This window comes from Felis catus, chromosome B3 (genome assembly GCF_018350175.1).
Source record: "Felis catus isolate Fca126 chromosome B3, F.catus_Fca126_mat1.0, whole genome shotgun sequence".
NCBI classification, from domain to species: domain Eukaryota; kingdom Metazoa; phylum Chordata; class Mammalia; order Carnivora; family Felidae; genus Felis; species Felis catus.
In genome coordinates this window covers 80,670,333-80,691,990 of record NC_058373.1, presented here as the reverse complement: position 1 = coordinate 80,691,990, position 21,658 = coordinate 80,670,333, and the positions used below count along the sequence as shown (strand labels likewise).

At 36.3% G+C, this 21,658-nt stretch overlaps 1 protein-coding gene across 6 annotated transcripts in view; it reads left to right on the top strand.

Annotated features, from left to right (window-relative positions):
- Positions 1-21,658, top strand: part of STRN3 (striatin 3) — a 105,302-nt gene that overhangs the window by 19,018 nt on the left and 64,626 nt on the right. Inside the window, exon 1 of one of the 6 annotated variants that reach the window (XM_045059759.1) lies at positions 16,749-16,772. The exons of the other annotated variants lie outside the window; for them this stretch is intronic. Coding sequence (XP_044915694.1) covers positions 16,752-16,772 — 21 coding nt within the window. The 5' untranslated portion in view covers positions 16,749-16,751. Of the gene's footprint in view, positions 1-16,748; positions 16,773-21,658 lie in introns of those variants that run through there. 6 annotated transcript variants of the gene reach the window in all.

Sequence of the window (21,658 nt, the reverse complement as noted above, 5' to 3'; positions counted from 1 at the left end):
CTTCTTTGCAGACTTATAATGGTCTCAAATGTCCATCATTGTGATTTTGAAATTTTAACTATATGGAAGTAGAATTTATCATTCTTGTGCTACATTTTGTTTTGAGCCTACTTGCAGGATAATATTCTGTCTCTGCTGTACTTTTTTAGAGTCTGTTTTTCTTCAAGTCTTCTATTAGTTCTTTCTGGAGTTATGTTTTTTTTTTTATCCTATATCTTCCATTAGTAGATGGTCACTTTCTCCCTAGGTTTTTATTATTTCCACTTTACCAGTCTTATGTAAACTTAAGTCCTTGACTGTCCTTTAGTTATTCTTTAGCCATATACTCCATCTTTCTGGTTAGTAGGGTCTTTGTATTCTACACTGTTTTCACAGTTTCTGGTGTCCTTAAATCCTAGTTTTTGCAAACCAAGTTCAATTTCTTTTTTAAAGTTCCCTTCTCAAAGGCAGTGAATATCTCAAACCTTTAGCTTCTGTTGTGCTAACTGGTATAAACAAACATATGGCATGTAGTACAGATGATTTAAATTCAGTTTCTAAAGAAAGTGGTTTTTTTCTTTAAAAGTAACAGTATGTCATTTTTATTGTCCTTTAATACATAATATACTATAATTGACTTTTCCCTCTGTTTATAAAATTGTAAGATACAAATACAGAACTTACCATCTTAACCATTTTTAAGTATACACTTCAGTATTGGGCAACCATTACCACAATCCATGTCCAGAACTCTTTTCATCTTGCAAAACTGAAACCCTATACACGTTAAATGATAACTGCCCATTCCCTGCAGTCCTTGGAAACCACCTTTCTACTATCTCAAGGAATTTGTCTACCCTAGGTACCTCATGTAACTGGAATAATTCATTTTTGTCTCTTTCATGACTGCTTTATTTTACTTATCATTATGTCCTCAAGGTTCACCCATGTAACATATGTCAAAATTACCTTCTTTTTTAAGGCTGAATAATATATTCCATTGTATACATATACCACAGTTTGCTTATCCATTTATCTGTTGATGGATACTTGGGTTGCTTATACCTTTTAGCTATTATGAATGATGCTGCTAAAACATGAGTGTACAAATATGTCTTCAAGACTCAGCTTTCACTTCTTTTGGTATAATTGACTCTTACTTGATAATAAAATTGATAAATTCAATACTTACAGGTAATAGACTTTTTTTCATCTAATGTTCTTTTCAAAATCTGAATTCAAGGCATTTACGTATTTTTGTTGATTTTTTTAAAAGTTCGAACATTTTTTTTTTAAGTTGTAAGACTGGCAGATTTACATGAAATCATGTGACTGCTGATTTAGACAACAGTGCCTAAATCAAACCTATCAGAATTTGAATCTGATATAGAAATTTTCAGCAGAAGCATGCCAGGCAGCTAGTTACTGTCTGTAAATTTTTAGTTGTTCCACCTTCCCCTCTAACTCAGCAGATGTCTTTATCTCCTACTTAACAGAGAAAATAGAAACCCATCAGATGGGGAGTTGTTTATATTCCTGCTACCAAATCTACAAATTGTAGATGTGCGCTTAGGCTGCTCTTAAAATGGGAGACATTTCTTAAAAGGCTGATCTCTACCGATTGTTCATTTGTTTATTCAGTCATTGGCTGTTTACTAAGCACCTACTCAATAGGTGTGTGTCTGGGTTTAAAGCTATAAACAAAACAAAATAAAAATTAAAAATAAAAATAAAAATAATAAAATATAAAATAAAGTTTTTGTCCTCTTGAAGCTTTGATTCTGTTGCGTAGAGAAAGTAAAGGTTGTCATGTGGTGGTAAGTGCTGTAGAGGGAGATAAAGCAGAGAAGTGTGATCTACTTATTAAGGAATGGATTTGTGTGTAAGAGATTACTATTTAAACAGGGAAAAACCTCACTGCTGAACATTAGATATCTTCTGTTCCTCTCTTCCTTTAGTATTGTCTACTTTTCTATAAGGTATTTTGTGGTGTACCATTTTTATTTATTTGTGTACCATTTTAATTTGTTCTTTTACGTGGTTTTTTGAGTTACTTTGTGAGTGGTTAGACTGAGGATTACAGTTCACATTTTATCAAGTTTGGATTAATGCTGATTTAATTTACAATAACAGACAAAAGCTTTGCTCCTCTGAAGCTCCATTCCTTTCCGCCTCCCTTGTGTTACTATTATCATACAAATTACATCATTTTCTATTGTATACTATCAACACGTTTCTAATTATTTGCCAAATGTGGTCATCTTGTAAATCAGATATGAGGAAAAAAAGAGTTACAAACAAAAATATAGGTCTCTTATAGTTACTTGAAAAGTTACCTGTACTGATGCTCTGTATTTTCCATATGGATTTCAATTACCAGTTACTGTCTTCTCATCTAAGCCTGAGGGGCTCCTTTTAGTATGTATTTTTAGGGCATGTCTACTAACAACAAGCTTTCTTAGTTTTTTTGTTTTGTTTTGTTTTTTAATCAGGAATGTCATAATTTCTCCTTCATTTTTAAATAATTGGATGTAGAATTCTTGGCTGTCACTTTCTTTCACCACTTGAAATATATTGTCCCACTGCCTGCATGGTTTCTCTGAGTAATCAACTGTTAATCTTGGGAGGATCCTTTGTTGATGAGTTGCTTCTTTCTTGATGTTTTCAAGATAATCCCTTTCTCATGGCTATTGACAGTTTCATTATGATGTTGTGTTGGTATGGATCTCTTTGAGTTTATTCTACTTGAAATTCATTGAGCTTCTTGGATGTGTATATTCATGGTTTTTAAGAATCACATTGGGAAGTTTGGGGTTGTTATTTAAGTATTCTGTTCTTTTTTCTCTCATCTCCCTATTACGCATACATTGATAATGTTTAATGGCATCCCACAGGTTTCTAAGGCTCTGTTCATCTTTTTTTTCAGACTGGCTAATCTCAGTTGAACTGCCTGAAGTTTGCTGATTCTTCTGCCTGCTTATATAATATACTGTTGAGCCCCTCTATTGAATTTTCCATTTTACTCTATTTCTCAAATCTGTAATTTGTTTTTTTTATGTTTGTTTGTTTATTTATTTGGCGGGGGCAGAGAGAGAGAAGGGGGAAAGAGAGAGAGAGGGAGAGAATCCCAAGCAGGTTCTGCACTCATTGCAGAGCCTGATGTGGGGCTCGAACCCACGAACTGTAAGATCATGACCCGAGCCAAAATCAAGAGTCAGATGCTTAACCACCTGAACCTCCCATTTGCCCCTCTTTTTTTTGTTTTTTTTAATAATATTTGTCTGTTAATATTCTCAATTTGGTGAAACATCATTTTCATATTCTCCTTTAGTTCTTTAGATATGGTTTCCTTTAGTTTTAACATTTAAAAAAGTTGATTTAAGGGGAGCCTGGGTGGTTCAGTCGGTTAAGTGTCCATCTTTGGTTCAGGTCATGGTGTTGCTGTTCATGGGTTCAAGCCACGTCAGCTGTGCTGCCAGCTCAGAGCCTGGAGCCTACTTTAGATCCTATGTCCCCTTCTCTCTCTGCTCCTCCCCTGCTAGCACTCTCTCTCTTTCTCAAAAATAAATCAACATTAAAAATTTTTAAATAAAATAAAATAGTTGATTTAAAATCTTAGGCTAGTAAGTTCAGTGTCTGCTCTTCCTTAGGGATAATTTATATTGGCTGCTCCCTCTTCACCCCACCCCTCTGGATAATTTACTGCTACTATTTTTTGTTGAGTGACTTTTGGAAGTAATGCCATAAAGTCTGTATTTTTTTTGTTGTATATGGTTACTGAAGTCTCTTATCAATAAGCTAATGAGTAGGCAGAAATTTCCTTGGATGCCTGGAACCTGTAAGTCTTTCAGTCTTTGCTAAGGGGCTCTGTGTGTATACTGGGACATGCCTTGGGACTCAGCCAGGCAGTTTACACCTCTGTGCTAGCTTTCTTTTTCTGCTTGTACAAAGTGTAAAGTTAAGGACCACAGTTTGACAGTTGCCTCTGATTGTTTTTGACCAAAGGCACCCAGAGAAAAGGCTATCTAGACTGGATGAGCTGAGTCTGGTCAAATAAAGACAGCTTTGCTATAGTAGAGTCTTCCAGTGTAGTCACCCAGGTGCCCCAAAACCTATTTTAATTAATTTATTTTTGTTTATTTATATTTACTTATTTAGTTATTTATTTTTAATGACCATTTTAACCATTTTTTTTTAGTTTATTTATTTATTTTGAGAGAGAGAGATGGGGAGAGGGAGAAGAGAATCCCAAGCAGGCTCTGTACCTGTGGCACAAAGCCCATTGTGGGGCTCAAACTCACAAACTGTGAGATCATGACCTGAGCCAAGATCAAGAGTTGGATGCTCAACCAACTGAGCCACCCAGGTGCTCAGACTGCTATTTAGTTGAGTGTAGGTGTTTGTGATGGACTAGTCATGTTCTACCTAGTAAGATCCATGTGATAAAACCAGTAATTACTGAATGCCTGTTTTGTGTCAGGTACTACTTACAGTTTACACACTTTCTAATGGGGAATAATATAAATGTGTATAAAACTAAATATGATGAATTGTGCTGAGTACCAATAGAAGTTTTCCTGAGTGAGTCCTTAAACCTTGAAGATACTTCACTAATTTTAATTTATAATTTTAATAAGAATTATTTGTCAATGTAATTTTCTTTCTGTTATCCACCTGGGTATGTCATTAAACCTTCCACAGGTCTTTTTTTTTTCTTCTTTTTTACTCCTTCCTTACTCACTTGCTATTTGCCAGACACTGTTCTAAATGCTTGGGGTAGGGATGCCTGGCTGGCTCATTCAGAAGGGCATGTAACTCTTGATCTTGGGGTTGTGAATTCGAGCTCCACATTGGGTGTAGCGATTACTTAAGGAAACAAAAAAACTCTTACAAAATGCTTGGGATATAACCTAGAACGAAACAAATGTTCCTCCATTCATAGAACTTAGATTCTCTTGGGTCTGAAGGTGGGAGGAGTCAAACAATTACATGCAAATAAGTTATTAAGAAATTATATGAATACATATTGTTAGAAAGTGTTAAGTGTTGTGGTAAGAAGAAAAAGAGGGAGAGTAAAGGTTAAGAGGCATATATAAATGTGGAACAGTTTGTAGTTTTTGAAAGGAGACTTAGGATAGGTCTCATTGAGAAGATGACATCTGAACAAAGATTTGGTAATGGAGTTTTGTAGATTTGTGGTGGAAGAACTCACTGGCATTGCAAACAGGTAATACAAAGGCCCAAGGCAAGTAGGTGCTAGATGTGCTCAGAAACTAGTAAGGTGACCAGTGTCGTAGAAGTGGAGTGAAATGTAGGGGAGAGTGGTAGGAAGGGAGATCTGAAATGTAAAAAAGGATCAGACTGTTTAGGCTTTGTTGGCCATTGTAAGCCAGGGACCAAAAGTTGGATTTTAATACTCATTTGTTTTGACTAGTGACAGAGCTATAGAGTAGGAAGACAAATTGTGTGGGAGAAAAAAATTATATTTTTGTCAATGTGAGAAGAGAGGATGAATGAATGCTTAGAGGGAATTTTTTAAATGTTTTAATTGTGGGGAGATTGTAGAAAAGCCTAGAAAAGAAAATGAAGATCACTTATCTCGCCATCCAGAGATAATCTTACTAATATTTTGGTGTTAGGATATGTGTGTGCTAAGTGATAGTTTTATATAACTATGCAAATAGACATACTTATATATATGAATGATATTTTTAAAAGATGAATGGTATTTTTAGTATGTTTTCCCTGAACTTTAAGTATAACAATCCACTTAATAATTTTGAATACACATTGTTTTTTACAAATTTATACACCAATGTAATTATCACACAGATCAAGATAGGAGAATATTACCGTGCCCAGAGTATGTCTATTTTGTTTTTACTTTGTCAATACTCCCAACCAGAAGTAACTACTGTTCTTTCATTATCACAGATTACTTTTGCTTGTTTTACATTTTTTAAGTGTTTATTTTTGAGAGAGTGCAAGTGGGGGAGGGGCAGGAGGAGAAAGAGAATCCCAAGCAAGCTCTACGCTGTCCGTGCAGATCCCAGTTTAGGGCTTGAACTCATGAACCGTGAGATCATGACCTGAGCTGAAATTAAGAGTTGGATGCTTAACCAACTGAGTCACCCAGGCACCCCATTGCCTGTTTTACATTTTAACATTACAGTTTTACAGTAAATACTCTTTGGTATCTAGATTATTTTTTTATTGTATTTTTTTTACTCAGCATTACATTTTCTATTACTGTGTTCTTTTTTTTACTTAAAATTCTCCATGCTATTAACATTCTTCACCTCTTTTTTAGAAAGCTTGTTTATTTATTTATTTGGAAAGGGAGAGCAAGTGTGACAGCAGGGGAGAGGCAGAGAGAGAGAATCCCAAGCAGGTTCTGTGTTAACAGTGCAGAGCCTAACATGGGGCTCAATCCCCTGAACCATGAGGTTATGACCTGAGCCAAAATCAAGAGTCGGATGCTTAATGGACTGAGCCACCCAAGCACCCGTAAGATTCTTCACCCTTAAGAGACATAACCAACTGATTTGAATTTTCTTCTTTTATTTCTTTCTCTCTTTGTTTTTAATGTTTTGAGAGAGAGAGAGACAGAGCTCGAGCAGGGATGGGGAAGAGAGAGAGAGGGAGACAGAATCTGAAGCAGGCTTCAGGCTCTCAGCTGTTAGCACAGAGCCCTATGTGGGGCTAGGACTCACAAACTGTAAGATCATGACCTGAGTTGAAGTTGGATGCTTAACCAACTGAGCCACCCAGGCATCCCGACCACCTGATTTGATTTTTTTAAAAATCTGTAAAAAATATGTTGATGAGACACTTGGGGAAATATGAGTATGGATTGGCTATCAGATAATAAAAAAGAATTATTGTTAATTTTTTTTGTACTTCGGGCCAATTATTTTATTTTTTATTTATTTTTTTAACTTTATTGTTTTTTTTTTAATTTACATCTAAATTAGCCTATAGTGCAACAATGATTTCAGGAGTAGATTCCTTCATGTCCCTTACCCATTTAGCCCATCCCCCCTCCCACAACTCCTCCAGTAACCCTCTGTTTGTTCTCCATATTTAAGAGTCTCTTATGTTTTGTCCCCCTCCCTGTTTTTATATTATTTTTGTTTCCCTTCCCTTATGTTCATCTGTTCTGTCTCTTAAAGTCGTCATATGAGTGAAGTCATGATATATGTCTTTCTCTAATTTTGCTTAGAATAATACCCTCCAGTTCCATCCATGTAGTCGCAAATGGCAAGATTTCATTCCTTTTTTTTTTTTTTTTTTAATTTTTTTTTTCAATGTTTATTTATTTTTGGGACAGAGAGAGACAGAGCATGAACGGGGGAGGAGCAGAGAGAGAGGGAGGCACAGAATCGGAAACAGGCTCCAGGCTCTGAGCCATCAGCCCAGAGCCTGACGCGGGGCTGGAACTCCCGGACCGCGAGATCGTGACCTGGCTGAAGTCGGACGCTTAACCGACTGCGCCACCCAGGCGCCCCAAGATTTCATTCTTTTTGATTGCTGAGTAATACTCCATTGTGTATATATATACCACATCTTCATCCATTCATCCATCAATGGACATTTGGGCTCTTTCCATACTTTGGCTATTGTTGATAGTGCTGCTATAATATTGTTAATTTTATTAGGTGTGGTAATGGCCTTTTTTCATGTAAATGAGATATCCTCATTTGTTACCAAAGTGCAAAAATATTTGTTACCAAAGTGCAAAAATAAGGTATTTGGAAATTGATTTAAAATATATTAATTGGGGAGGGAGAAGGGAAAAGGATAGGGAGGAGATGAGATGAAAGAAAATCATCAAATTTGATACTCTTTGGAAGCTAGGTGATAGATATGAGGAACGTGTGTGTATGTGAAAACATAATGTAAAATTTACCATCTTTCTAAGTATCATTCAGTGGTGTTAAGTGTATTCACATTGCCGTGCAGCCAGCGTGCAGAAACTTTTTCACCTTGTAAAACTGAAACTGTTTTTACCTGTTAAATAGCAGCATTCCATATACTCTTTCCCTTGGCCCCTGGCAATCACTATTCTTCTTTGTGTTTCTGTGAATATGACTATAGCTACCTCAAATAAGTAGAATCATATGATATTCGTCTTTTTTTTATTATGGACTTATTTCACTTAGTATACTATATTCAAGGTGTATCAATAGTGTAGCATATGTCAGAATTTCCTTCCTTTTTAAGGCTAAATAATACTCCATTGTATGTATATACCACAATTTGATTTATTTTTTTTTCATCTCTGATACATGATTGGGTTGCTTTCACTTCTTGGCTTTTGTGAATAGTGCTGTTTTGAATATTGGTATGCATATATCTCTTTGAGACCTGCCAATTGCTAGATCATGATAATTCAGTTTTTAGGGGTTTTTTTGAGGAATTCCCAGTCTGTTTTTCCATAGTGCCTGTGCCATGTTACATTCCCCCAAGAGTGTACAAAAGTTTCCATTTCTTTCTATCTTTGTCAACACTTGTTTTCTTTTTTCTTTCTTTGCCCCCCCCCCTTTTATAGTAGTCATCCTAATAGTTGTGTGGTGATTATCTCATTGTGGTTTTGATTTGCATTTCCCTAATGATTAGTGGTGTTGACCATCTTTTCATATGCTTGTTGGCCATTCGTAAGTCATCTTGGGAGAAATGTCTATTCAAATTCATTTGCCCATTTTTATTTGTTTTAATTTTATTTATTTGTTTTTTAAAGTTTATTGATTTTGAGAGTGAGACCGAGAGCAAGGGAGGGACACAGAGAGAGGGAGAGAGAGAATCCTAAGCAAGCTCCACACTGTCATTGCAGGGCCCAGTGTAGGGCTGGAACTCAAGAATATGAGATCATGATCTGAGCCAATCAGATGCTTAACCAACTGAGCCACCCAGGCGCTCCCACTTGCCCATTTTTAAAAAAAATATTTCTTAATGTTTATTTATTTGAGAGAAAGAGACAGAGTGTGAGTGGGTTGGGGGGACAGAGAGAGAGGGAGACACAGAATCCTGAGCAGGCTCCAGGCTCTGAGCTGTCAGCACAAAGCCTGACGTGGGGCTCAAACCCATGAACTATGAGATCATGATCCGAGTCGAAGTCGGACGCTGAACCTACTGAGCCACCCAAGCACCCCTCACTTGGCCGTTTTTAAACCAAGTTATTTTTTGTTGTTGAGTTTTTTCTATACTATTATTTCTGCTGTTGTGTTGGAGAATATTTAAAAGAGGTCTTCATAACTTTTTTTATATTGTATACATTGCACTGTATGTCACCTGTACTGATACATTCAAAAACATGATTTTTTGTGGTATTTTCTAATAAGCCTTTTCACAATATGGCGTCTGCCAGCCTCCAGCCTTCCAGCTTTATCTCCCATGTATGTCTTCTTCCTCTGTTCTACCCTTCTCCCCCTAGACATATAAAGTTCCAGTCATATTTTGTTTCTTTAAATTCTGGTAAAGTTAGTGTATTCTCCTTTCTCTTAGGCCTTCATGCATGCTCTTTATGTGGAGCACTTCCTCTCCTGTTTGAACTTTCTTCTCTTCAATTTAAAGTTTAGCTGTCATTTCCTCTGAAACCATTTTTGAGCCTGCAAGTGTAATTTAGGTCCTCTATGTAGTGAACTTCCTTCATCATGAAATTTATTAAGCTTCACTGCACATGTTTGATCTATTTATTGTCTTCCCTATAGTAGGCTATAAGCTCAGTGAGAATGGGATTGTTTTGGCCTTTTGTGCATCATTGTATTCCTAGAGCCATAGGAATCATTCAGTAAATATTGTTGGAAGAATGAAGACCAGTACCAGTATTTAAACACATTTCTAATACATGTAGACAGCTTCAAATCTAGTGGAGGGAAAGGAGGTTTCCTCTTTGCCCTACGTCACCTTACGTTCAATATAACTGCAGGCTGTTAAGTTTTTTATGAGTTTATTTGTACAAAAATCAATTCAAATTGAGCACCAGCAGACCAGAAGTTGTTAGGAGGGTACTGCAGACAGGATTCAGGGGAAAGACTTAATTAATAAGGAGGTGGTACAATTTGAGAAAGCCTAGTTGGCTGTTTGTGATTCATTGTCCCTAGGTTATGATTTCTTTTTTTTTTTTTTTTTTAATTTTTTTTTCAACGTTTATTTATTTTTGGGACAGAGAGAGACAGAGCATGAACGGGGGAGGGGCAGAGAGAGAGGGAGACACAGAATCGGAAACAGGCTCCAGGCTCTGAGCCATCAGCCCAGAGCCCGACGCGGGGCTCGAACTCACGGACCGCGAGATCGTGACCTGGCTGAAGTCGGACGCTTAACCGACTGCGCCACCCAGGCGCCCATGATTTCTTAATCTTTAGGCATTATAGGCTTAAGGGTTTGGTTTGCGTATGTAGGCTACCAAGGCATTAAAGCCACCTCACTCTAATAGCTTTCTTGTTTAATTTAACAAGGCTGACCGATATGATCATATCTGGGCTTAGGCTAATGAAAATAGAGCCTAGGAATACAGCTAACTTAACCCCGAAGCAGCTGATTAGACTATGGTTAGTGTCTTCTCTTTACTTATATCATTTGAGGTAAACTAAGTCATAATTGTCTCAATTATCTTAATCCCAGTTACTTCCTTTTCTAGTATTGTCAAGGTTGGAATTTTCTGTGCACTGTCAGTTTTAGGCAGACAATTATGGCTATATTTTTCTGGCATTTTTCTTATATAGTTACAAGTTAAAGAAGGTGCCCACCCCCCCAGATTCCCTTTGTGTTATCTCTTAAGAGTCTTAGTACCCCTGAAGACTCTGCTAGAGTACCCTAACATTCTGGTTTGCTGTCACATTACTTCTGTTTAGCTCCTTGGATTGTTGAGCCAGGATTTTTTTTTTTTTTTTTTTTTTTTTTTTAATCTGTTTGGAGTCTCTTTCCTAATTTTGTAGCCTCTTGTCCTGTCCCAGGTCCACATTTCTGAATTGGAATAACACAGATCCTATATATTATCTGGGCTTCCTTTTTTTTTTTTTTTTTTTAATTTTTAATGTTTATTTGTTTTTTAGAGAGAGACAGACAGACAGACACAGTCAGCCTGTGAGTAGGGAGGGGGCAGAGAGAGAGGGAGACACAGAATCTGAAGCAGTCTCCAAGCTCTGAGCTGTCAGCACAGAGCCCGACACAGGGCTTGAACTCAGGAGCTATGAGATCATGACCTGAGCCAAAGTCAGATGCTTAACCGACTGAGCTACCCAGGCGCCCCTTAAGGTTTGTTTATTTTGAGAGAGAGGGTGTGCACAAGTAAGCACGGGAGAGGCAGAGGGGGGGGGGGGAGAGAGAATCCCAAGCATGCTTGGAGCTGTCAGTGCAGAGCCAGACACAGGACTCTAATTCACGAACGGTGAGATTATTACCTGAGCCAAAATGAACAGTTGGTTGCTTAACCAGCTGAGCCACCCAGGCACCCCTGGGCTTTATTTCTGTTTCTTAGTGTATTTTATCATTATTGTCATCATTAAGTCTGTAATTTGCACAGAATTCATTTCCTTTATTAATAATTCTTAGTCTCTACCATCTAGACATTTAAAAAGAGAAAATCTGTATTCTGTCCCAGTTGTGTGGTTTTATCACCATTCATTTAAATGCTTTAATTTTGTTGTACTATGGCTCAGCAAATTTGCACTTGTACATATTTGTTTAGTAAATTTATTTGGTAAAAGTAAGAGTAAATAACTAAAAACATGTTGTGCTAGCAAAAATATGCATAACTCATTAAATGTAGGAATTGGTGTAAACATAGAAAAATTAATGTCTAGAGCAGCTATGTGGGTTTGAGAAACAACACAGAGTAAACTATATGTAGGGGGTGTGTGTGTATGAGAGAGAGCGAATGTGTGAGACAGTGTTAAAATTCAGCATTTTCCCCCCCTTTTGACTTGAGAATTTGTGTTAACTTCACTACTACTAATAAAAATCATTGATACCACTGATTTACTAGCAAGGCTATATATCTCAGTTAAAGTACGTGTGAACCAGAGTGGTATTTTTTTCTGTTTATTTCCTAGACTCAGGGAAACATTAATTTATTCAACACGTATTTAGCTGGCACCATGTCTTATACAGAATGGAAAATGTAATTTGCAAGGTATTGGAGGGATGTAACAATGTGGTCTATGTTTTCAAAGAATTTACTTTCTGCATAGTATGGAATGTAAAAGAAATATAGGAATAATGATGTTAAGTAAAGGTTTATTTATTACCTTTTAGATTAGGTATTCCTCTCATTTGCAAATATACCCTGTATAGCTACTACTACAATATTCAGATTCCTGATAAATGCTTGGGTTCTTGAAGGTGTTTGGGCCAAATGCACATCATTTCTAAGCAAAACTTGAGGCTGTCCCTATAAGGACAAACTCATCTCTGTGTGCCTCCTCTACTATCAATAGTTTATCAGTACATTTGATCCTTGAACTACGCAGTTAGGGACACTGACCCCCCACACAGTTGAAAATCCTCATTTAAGTTTTGACCCCCCCAAAACTTAACTACTAATAACTACTGTTGAAAGGAAGCCTTATGGATAATGTAAACAGTTAACACATATTTTTTGTTATATGTATTACATATGTACTATATTTTTACAATAAAGTAAGCTAGAGAAAAGAAGATGTTATTAACAAAATCATAAGGAAAATAAAGTGATTTACAGTATTACATTTATCAAAAACTGTGTATAAGTGGACCCACTCATCTCAAACCATTGTGGTTTATGGGTTAACTGTACTTCACTTTAGATATCAGTTGTGTGGGTTTTCTAAACATTAAGCAATTCTGTGACAACAGCTGGGTGTCTTGCAGTTTAACTCAATTCTGACAGTATCTAACTGGAGATAGCATCACATCCGTAGGCTTAAGGACTCAGTCCCATAGGACACATTCCCCCTGCTGCCCCTCCCTTCATGTGCTAATAGCAAATGCAGGTTGTCATGTGCTTTTTTTTAATTTTTTTTTCAACGTTTATTTATTATTTTTGGGACAGAGAGAGACAGAGCATGAACGGGGGAGGGGCAGAGAGAGAGGGAGACACAGAATCGGAAACAGGCTCCAGGCTCTGAGCCATCAGCCCAGAGCCTGACGCGGGGCTCGAACTCACGGACCGCGAGATCGTGACCTGGCTGAAGTCGGACGCTTAACCGACTGCGCCACCCAGGCGCCCTGGTTGTCATATGCTTTTGACGACCATCTGTAAATCATAGGTTCTGATTGTCTTGCCCCATACAAAAGACTGTGGTCACAATTGGGCCAAATTGGAGACATCCTATTTTGGGGAAACTTTTATGAAGTAATAATGTCTACATAAGCTGTTAATAAAGAGAATTTCCAAAAAGCATTATTCTTCTCTTCATTGATTTTTCTTAAGGTTATTTAAATATATACCCGGGATTGTGTTCAGATTTTTTTTGTCCCCTTGGAAATTTAAAAATTGAGGTTAAATAACTGTACGTTGGTTTGATTTTTAGCCCTCTGGCAATAGATGTGGCTATAGATACCTAAGACTCCTAAATTCAGAATTCTTTCAGCTTATTCATGCTCAGCTTAAATGTCCCTTATGTTTTCTTAATTTTGATCATTAATATACTGAATTAATATAGATTAGATAAAATTGCCAGAATCACAAACACATTTATTTAACCAAAGTGAATTCTTCTTTTAAGCATGTGAAAAACCTCTCAACCTTCTTTAGAAGTAATGTCATTTTCTATCCTAGATGAGTTAAATACTTGCAGGTTTGAGATTCAGCTAGAAGTTGTACATATTGGGTTATTCCCATATTTTACAATTGAGAAAACTGAGAAACTATGTAATTGTGACTTCATTTATTCAGCAACAAATATTTACTGAGTTTTTACTTATGCCATGTACTGTCCTGGGTAATAGAAATACATCAGTGAACAAGACAAATATTCCTAATATTCTGGAGCTTACATTTTAGTGGCATTTGTCTAATTTGTAGCAAAACAAGGACATTTGATTTTGTTTAGTATTTTGATTTTCTTAGTATGAAATTGGGCTGGCAAATATTTTGCATCCTGCTTGCAGATTCAAATAGTTTGTCGTGGCTGCCTGGAACCTAAGTTATGTAAAGAATTCTAACACCAAGGCAAAGTTATTGATGTTTGCTTTGGGTTTGGGAGGGGAACTGGTAGCATCATCAGATTGTCCTCAACCCTGCCATTGTCGATGTAGCTGATTTTCTCTCCCCACTCCGTTGAGCAGCATTTGGTGGTCAGGAGAAGCTGCTCTGAAGTGAGACTGCTTGGATTCAAGTCTTGCAGGTGTGCACTGCTATTATTAGGATGATGACCTAGTTTCTTACCACTTTGTACCCCATTTGTTTAGTAAAGTGGTGAAAATAATACCATCTCAGGATCATTGAGGAGTAAATGAGTTCATATACTTAAGTACTTAAAACTGTGTTTGGCACATACAGCATTTGTGATAGTTATTACTCCTCCTTTTCATTTATAATTCTGAGAGTCCCACAGTTCTGATAATCAAAAGGTTTTTGTTAACCATTTGATGGCAGAAACCTTATTTGGAGTAACACAAAACTTTTTAGTCTTTATCCCACTTACTGAAAGTCATATACAAGTACTTTGTTGTATTTGTTTGATTTTGTTAAAACTTTTCATTGGCGAAGTGTTACCTAATGTGTGGTATATACACTTGAGTAATAAATTCCAGAACACATCTGGCTTGAAGGTTTTGATAAAGGAATGCAGACCTGTGCTAGTGAAACTCATACTGCATAACTGTGTCTTTTTTTCACATTAATATCTCAAAATTTATAATGATTTTTAAAAATTTTTTTAGGGACAGCACGAGCCGGGAAGAGGGGCAGAGGGAGAGAGAAACAATCCCAAGCAGGCTCCACACGCAGCACGGAGCCCAACGTGGGGCTTCATTCCACAGCCCTGGGATCATGACCTGAGCTGAAATCGAGAGTCAGCCACCTAGCTGCCCCATAGTGATTTTAAATAGCTTACCTGATAAGTAATTGCCTTAGTTGATGAGTAAAAAAGTGCTTTGACTTTTAAGAGAAAAAGTAATAAATTCCCCTCAGCTATTATTCTTGAAAACTTGCTTGTAAGATTGTAAGTCTTTTTAAAAGTTCGTAGAACGTGGGGCACTTGGGTGCCTCAGTCGGTTAAGCTTCTGACTTCGGCTCAGGTCATAATCTCACGTCTCTTGAGTTCCAGCCCCACATCAGGCTCTGTGCTGACAGCTCAGAGCCTAGAGCCTGCTTCAGATTCTGTCTTCCCCTGTCTCTCTCTGCCCCTTCCCTGCTCTCTGTCTCTCTCTCTCAAAAATAAATAAACAAAAAATTTTTTAAAGTTGGTAGAATGTTTTAAGTATACTATTTTGATAGGAGAAGTAGCTCTGCGCAGCTCAGAGGATGTGTCCGTCTTATTCTGCTGATTCTAAGTAAGTGCTATAAAATACCATATCACTCTTTTGCAATATTTGAGAGTTTTTCTGAAGTTGTATATGATGTATTTATAACAGATTTAGAAAATAGTTACAATATCAGTAAACAATGTTTTTAGAGAGCCCATTAAAATGGCTTACAGTATTATACTTAAAAGGGGGTATTTATGGAGAATGGGCTTGCCTGGAGCTTAAATCCTTTCAAATACCAGATAAATGAGAACTTATTAGAATACAGAGTTGATAGTTGAAAATCTCCTATGCTTTAAACCAACTATTGCCGTGAAAAAATGATACTGGGATTTTAGAGGATGGAGTGGTATTTTTATTAAATTTTGTTCTAAGCTCTGGTAGAAGAGATCAAAACAAAGTAGAGATTTTATTTGTCTCTGGAAATTTTAGTATTTTTAGTGTTTCTCTTTTCTCTGGAATTCTTATCTATATGTTGGAAAGTTATTGCAAGCAGCCTTTTTGTTCATTCTTAAAAACTCAGTATGCCATTTGAGTGTACATTGTTAAATGGTGAACTGCTTTTGTATCACGAGATGATTATACAAAGATTTCTGAGCAATACCTTGACACACTGAACTATGAGGCTAAGTATGTCTGTTTTAATATCTAAGCTCCTTGGTGATTCTGATATTTAGCTAGGTTTTGAAACCTCTGTATTAAGTATTTCATTTTATATAAAATATCACTGGGATAGCTGAGTCTTTTTACCTTTATCCTAAATTACTTACAACTGACTGAACCTTGCTTAACCCCAGAATAATTTTGTATAATTTTAGTTGGCCCTTAGGGGAGAGGGTGCTAACACTTGTTGAGAGCCTACTATTTAGAATAGTGGTATTTTTAATTTGTTAATAGTTGCTATAACCTGATTTTGTCTTTAATTTGCTTCTGTACCTAAAGTATTTAAAAGTTTCTTTGTTAATTCCTTGGAATAATCAGTTTCCCAAAAAGTTCTAAAGAATGTTTTAAAATCATTAAAACTCACTTGTCTTTAGTGTTTGCATTTAGTTTAAATTTTGTTTAGAGAAAACTTACAGTAAAACAGATATTGTTGAGTAATTTATATGTTTTAAGCAAGATACTCTTATTTTGGAAACCCTGGAAACTATAGTAATCGTGAAATAACTTGAGGCTGGTATTAGCTCAATGTTGAATGTTTTGCACTGGTGACCTCTAGTGGTCTTGCAGTTTAAAAGTGATCTGTCAGTATCAAGTAATTTTTTTTTTTAGGTCTCATGTGATAATCACATGCTGATTGTTGAACCTGTTGAATTCAGGTGATGGAAAAAAATATGGTCCCAGTAAGTACCTTTACCCATGTTTAGAGGAAGAAAAATTGTCTCAAACAACAACAGTAGAATTTGTTATTCTGTGGGCGCCTCGTTGCCTCAGTTAGGTGTCCAATTTCGGCTCAGGTCATGATCTCATAGTTCATGATCTCGCAGTTCATGAGTTCGAGCCTCATGTCAGGCTCTGTGCTGATAGCTTGGGGCCTGGAGTCTGCTTCAGGTTCTGTATCTCCCTCTCTCCCTGCCCCTCCCCTGCTCACACTCTGTCTCTCTCAAAAACATAAAAAAATTTTTTTTGTTGCTCCGAATTAACTGAGATTAGATATAGAAACAAATTTATAAGGTTCATTTTTGCTTATACAGTATGTTTATAGTAATGAATTTCAAGTTAATCATCACCTTTATAATCTTAAGGTCAAATAATTAAAAACATTAAAATTAGGTAACTTGGGCAAATAAAAAAAATGACAATTTGTGGTTTTTAAAAGTCCTTCCTTTACTGACAATACCATACACTCCATGGTGGAACCTTTTTCTGTAACTAAAGTGCCTAGGTCATTGACCTCATCTTTACAGTAACAACATACTTCTTAAATCTAACCATGAAGAATGATTTTTAAAAAATTTAAAAGTTATGAAAATAATTTATATGCAGAAAAGTGTATAAAACATAATTGTACAGTTTAGCCAGTTATAAAAGGAACAACCGTGAGATCACTCTTGGAGAGGTCAAGAAATCAACAGAGCACTGCTGGTACCCCAGGAGCCTTAACCACCTGGTCCTTCCAAATTACTGCCTCCTTCTCTCATAGGGATAACCACTATTGGTTTTGTGCAGTCATTTTATTGCTTTTCTTCATATGCTTCTAAGTGTTCATTGTTCAAATGTATTAGTTTAGTTATATCTGATAGTGAACTTTATATAAATGGCATCATATAGGATGTTTTTTGTGTCTTGCTTTTTCCTTCAACTTTGTATTGGTTCATAAATGTTATGTGTGGCTGTAGTTTGTTAATTTCCTTTGCTCTGTAGTATTTCATTGTACTAATATGCCACAATTTATTCTTCTCTAATTGATGGATATTTAGATTGTTTGCAACCTTTGGCTGTTACAAAAAATAGTTTTGGGAATATTGTTTTACATGCCTCCTAGTACATACATATGTAAATGTATTTCTTTTGGGTCTGTATCTAGGAATTTTGGGTTAATGTATTTATATCTTCAATATAATGCAAAACTTTTATAAAGAGGCTATACCAGTTTATGGTCCCTTAAGTCATTTATGGGAATTTCTGTTCACGCTTCCTCAAAAATTGTGTTGTCAGATTTTAAAATGTTTAACCAGTTTGGTATTGTGTTACTTTATTGGAATTTTTAACTTGTATTCCTTTGAATACAGATGAGGTGAGAACTCTTTCATATCTTGATAGGCCTTTTTGATATCTTGTGATCTGTTATAGTGTAAGTCTTTTTACAATATTTCCATCAGACTCTCTTTTTAATTACATGGTATGTCTTTTTGGGGAGTGCATACGAATTCTATATTATGTATATGATCCCATTCTCAATTAAATGTTTAGCAAATACCTTCTTCCATCTGGTTTGCCTTTTTTTTTTTTTTTAAAGTAGGCTCCACACCCATCATGGAGCCCAATGCAGGGTTGAACTCACAACCCTGAGATCAAGAGTCAGATGCTTAACTGACTCAGCCACCCAGGCGTCTCTGGTTTGCCTTATTTATTTATTTATTAAATTTTTCTTTGAGTTTATTTATTTTGAGAGAATGTGAGCAGGATAGGGGCAAGGAAAGGGGTGGGGGGGGGGGAGAGAGAGAGAGAGAGAGAGGAATGAGAATGAATCTCAAGCAGGCTCCATGTTGTCATTGCAGAGCTTGAAAGGGGCCTCTATCTGATGAACTATGAGATCATGACCTGAGAGGGGGTGGACAGAGAGAGAGGGAGACACAGAATCTGAAACAGGTTCCAGGCTCTGAGCTGTCAGCACACAGCCTGACGTGGGGCTCGAAGTCACGAATGGTGAGATCATGATCTTACTGAAGTCGGATGCTTAACCGACTGAGCCACCCAGGTGCCCCTGAAAAAGTTTTTTTAGTACTTAAAAATGGTTAAGATGGTAAATACTGTGTTATGCTTTTTAGCACATTTTATAAAAGTGTATAATTAAGTAGTGTTAAGTATATTCTATTGTTGTGAAACAGATCTTCAGAACTTTTTCATCTTGCAAATCTGAAACATTAAACCCATTAAACAACAATTCCTCCCCTTTTCCTGTTTAACCACCATTCTACTTTCAGTTACTATCCATTTCACTACTTCCATTTACCTCATAAATGTGAAATCATACATATTTCTCTTAATATGACTGCCTCATTTCACATGGTGTCCTGACAGTTCATTTGCATACCATGTGGCAGGATTTCTGTTTTAAGGCCAAATAATACTCCTTGGTATGTATATGAATTTTGTTTATTCATTCATCATCTGATGGGCAGTTGGGTTTCTTCCACCTCTTGGTTTTTTCGTATAGGGCTGCTATGAATATGGGCATGCAAATGTCTCTTCAAGACCTGGCTTTTAATCTTTTGGATATATATACTCAAGCAGAATTTCTGGATCATATTAATAGCTATATTTTTAATATTTTGAGGAACTGTCACAGTAATCCGTGCAGGTAATGGTTATATCATAATCCAACCAACGGTGCACAAGAGTTGCAGAGTTTCTCCACATCGTCACCAACACTTATTGATGAATATTTTGAACAATTGTACAGAAAAACATCATTTAGCATCGAGCTCCCATATGTGCTGTGCTCCCAACCCCCAAAACAGTTTTCCTCTCTTGTTAACATCTTGCATTACAGTGGTACCTTTGCTGCAATTAACCAGTTTTGATACATTGTTATTATTAAATCATGTCCATAGTTTAATGTTCATTTTGTGTTGTATTGGTCAGTGGGTTTCAACAAAAACATAATGTTACGGATTCATTATTACAGTATCCTACAGAGCAGTTTCACCACCCTTAAAATTTCCCTGTGCTTCTCCTGTTCATCTTCCTCCATACCCCTCAACACTTGGTAACCCCTGATCTTTGATACTTTTGCCTTTTCTATATGTCATAGTTGGAATCATGCAGTATGTGTAGCCTCCTCAGACTGACTTCTTTTCCTTTTTGAAATATGCACTTAAGGTTCCTTCATGTCTTTTCATGGCTTGGTAGCTCATCTCTTTATTGATGAATAATAGTCCCTTGTATGGATGTGCTACAATTTATCCATTACTTGTTGAAGGATACTTGTTTGATTCCAAGTTTGGGCAGTTAAGAGTAAAGCAGCATTAAATATTCACGTATAGATTTCTGTGTGGACACAGATTTTCAGCTAATTTAGGTAAGTACCAAAGGAGCATGACTGATGGATCTTTGATAAGAGTACATTTAGTTTGTAATAACAAACTGCCAAACAGTTTTCTAAAGTTGCCATTTTCATTGGCATTCTCAGCAGCAACGATTGAGAGTTGGTGTTGATTCACATCCTGGCCCATGTTTTGATTTTCAGCCATTCTAATGGATGTGCAGTGGTAGCTCTCACTCTTACTGTAATTTGCATGTTCTTGATGACCATCATGTGGAACATCTTTTAAGATGCTTCAGATTTACCATCTGTGTATCTTCTTTGATGACATGACCATTCAGAACTTTTGCCTTTTAAAAATTTTGGTTGCTGATCAGAATTGGCTTTTAATAATTGCTTTAAGAATTCTTTGTAGGTATTGAGTATCAGTCCTTAATCAGATAGGTGTTTTTGCAAATATTTTCTCCCAGTCTGTGGTATGTCTTTTTGTTCTCTTAATAAGGTCTTTTGCAGAACAGACATGTTTCCAATTTTAATAAAGACTGATTTTTTTTTCATTGATCATGCTTTTGGTTTTTGTATTTAAAAAGTCATAAACACAAAGTAACTTAGGTTTTCTCCTTTTATTTCCTAAAAGTTTTATAGTTTTATAGTACATGTTTAGTATATACTATATATTTATATAGATAGTAAATATCTGTGTATGTATATATATGTATACAAACACATAATAAGTGTATATATGTATATGTATATATGAACAGAGTAGGTCTTGAAGTCTGGTATTGTCTTCCAGCTTGTCCTTCTGAATTGTGTTTGTTGTTAGTGGTCTTTTGCCTTTCCATATAAAATTAATTTTTATTTTTAATGTTTATTTATTTTTGAGAGAGAGCGACAGCACATAGGAGGTGTAGAGAGAGAGGGAGACAGATGATCTGAAGCAGGCTCTGTGCTGACACCAGAGAGCCCGATGTGGGGCTCAAACTCATGAACCATGAGATCATGGCCTGAGCTGAAGTCAGAAGCTTAACTGACTGAGCTACCCAGACACCCCTCCCTATAAAGTTTAGAATCATTTTGTCGATATCCACAAAATAGCTTCCTTGGACTTTTGTAGGATTCCATTGAATCTACAGATATAGTTGGGAAGATTTGACATCTCAAAATATTGAGTCTTCCTGTCCACATACATGGAATATCTCTTCATTTATTCAGGTTTTTTATTTCTTTTATCAGAATTTTTTGTAGTTTTCCTTATGTCGATTCCTGTGCATCTTTTTCTGGATTTATACCCACTATTTTTCCTTGTTTGGTGCTAATGTAAATAGTATTTATTGTTCTCAGTTTCAAATTCCTATTGTTCATTGCTGGTATGTGAGAAAGCAATTAACTTTTATATATTTACCTTTTATCCTGCAACCTTGCTATAATTGCTCATTAGAGCTAGAAGGGTTTATTGTGGTGGTGGTTAGAATTTTAGAATTTTCTACATAGATATATCACCTGCAGATAGAGTTGTCT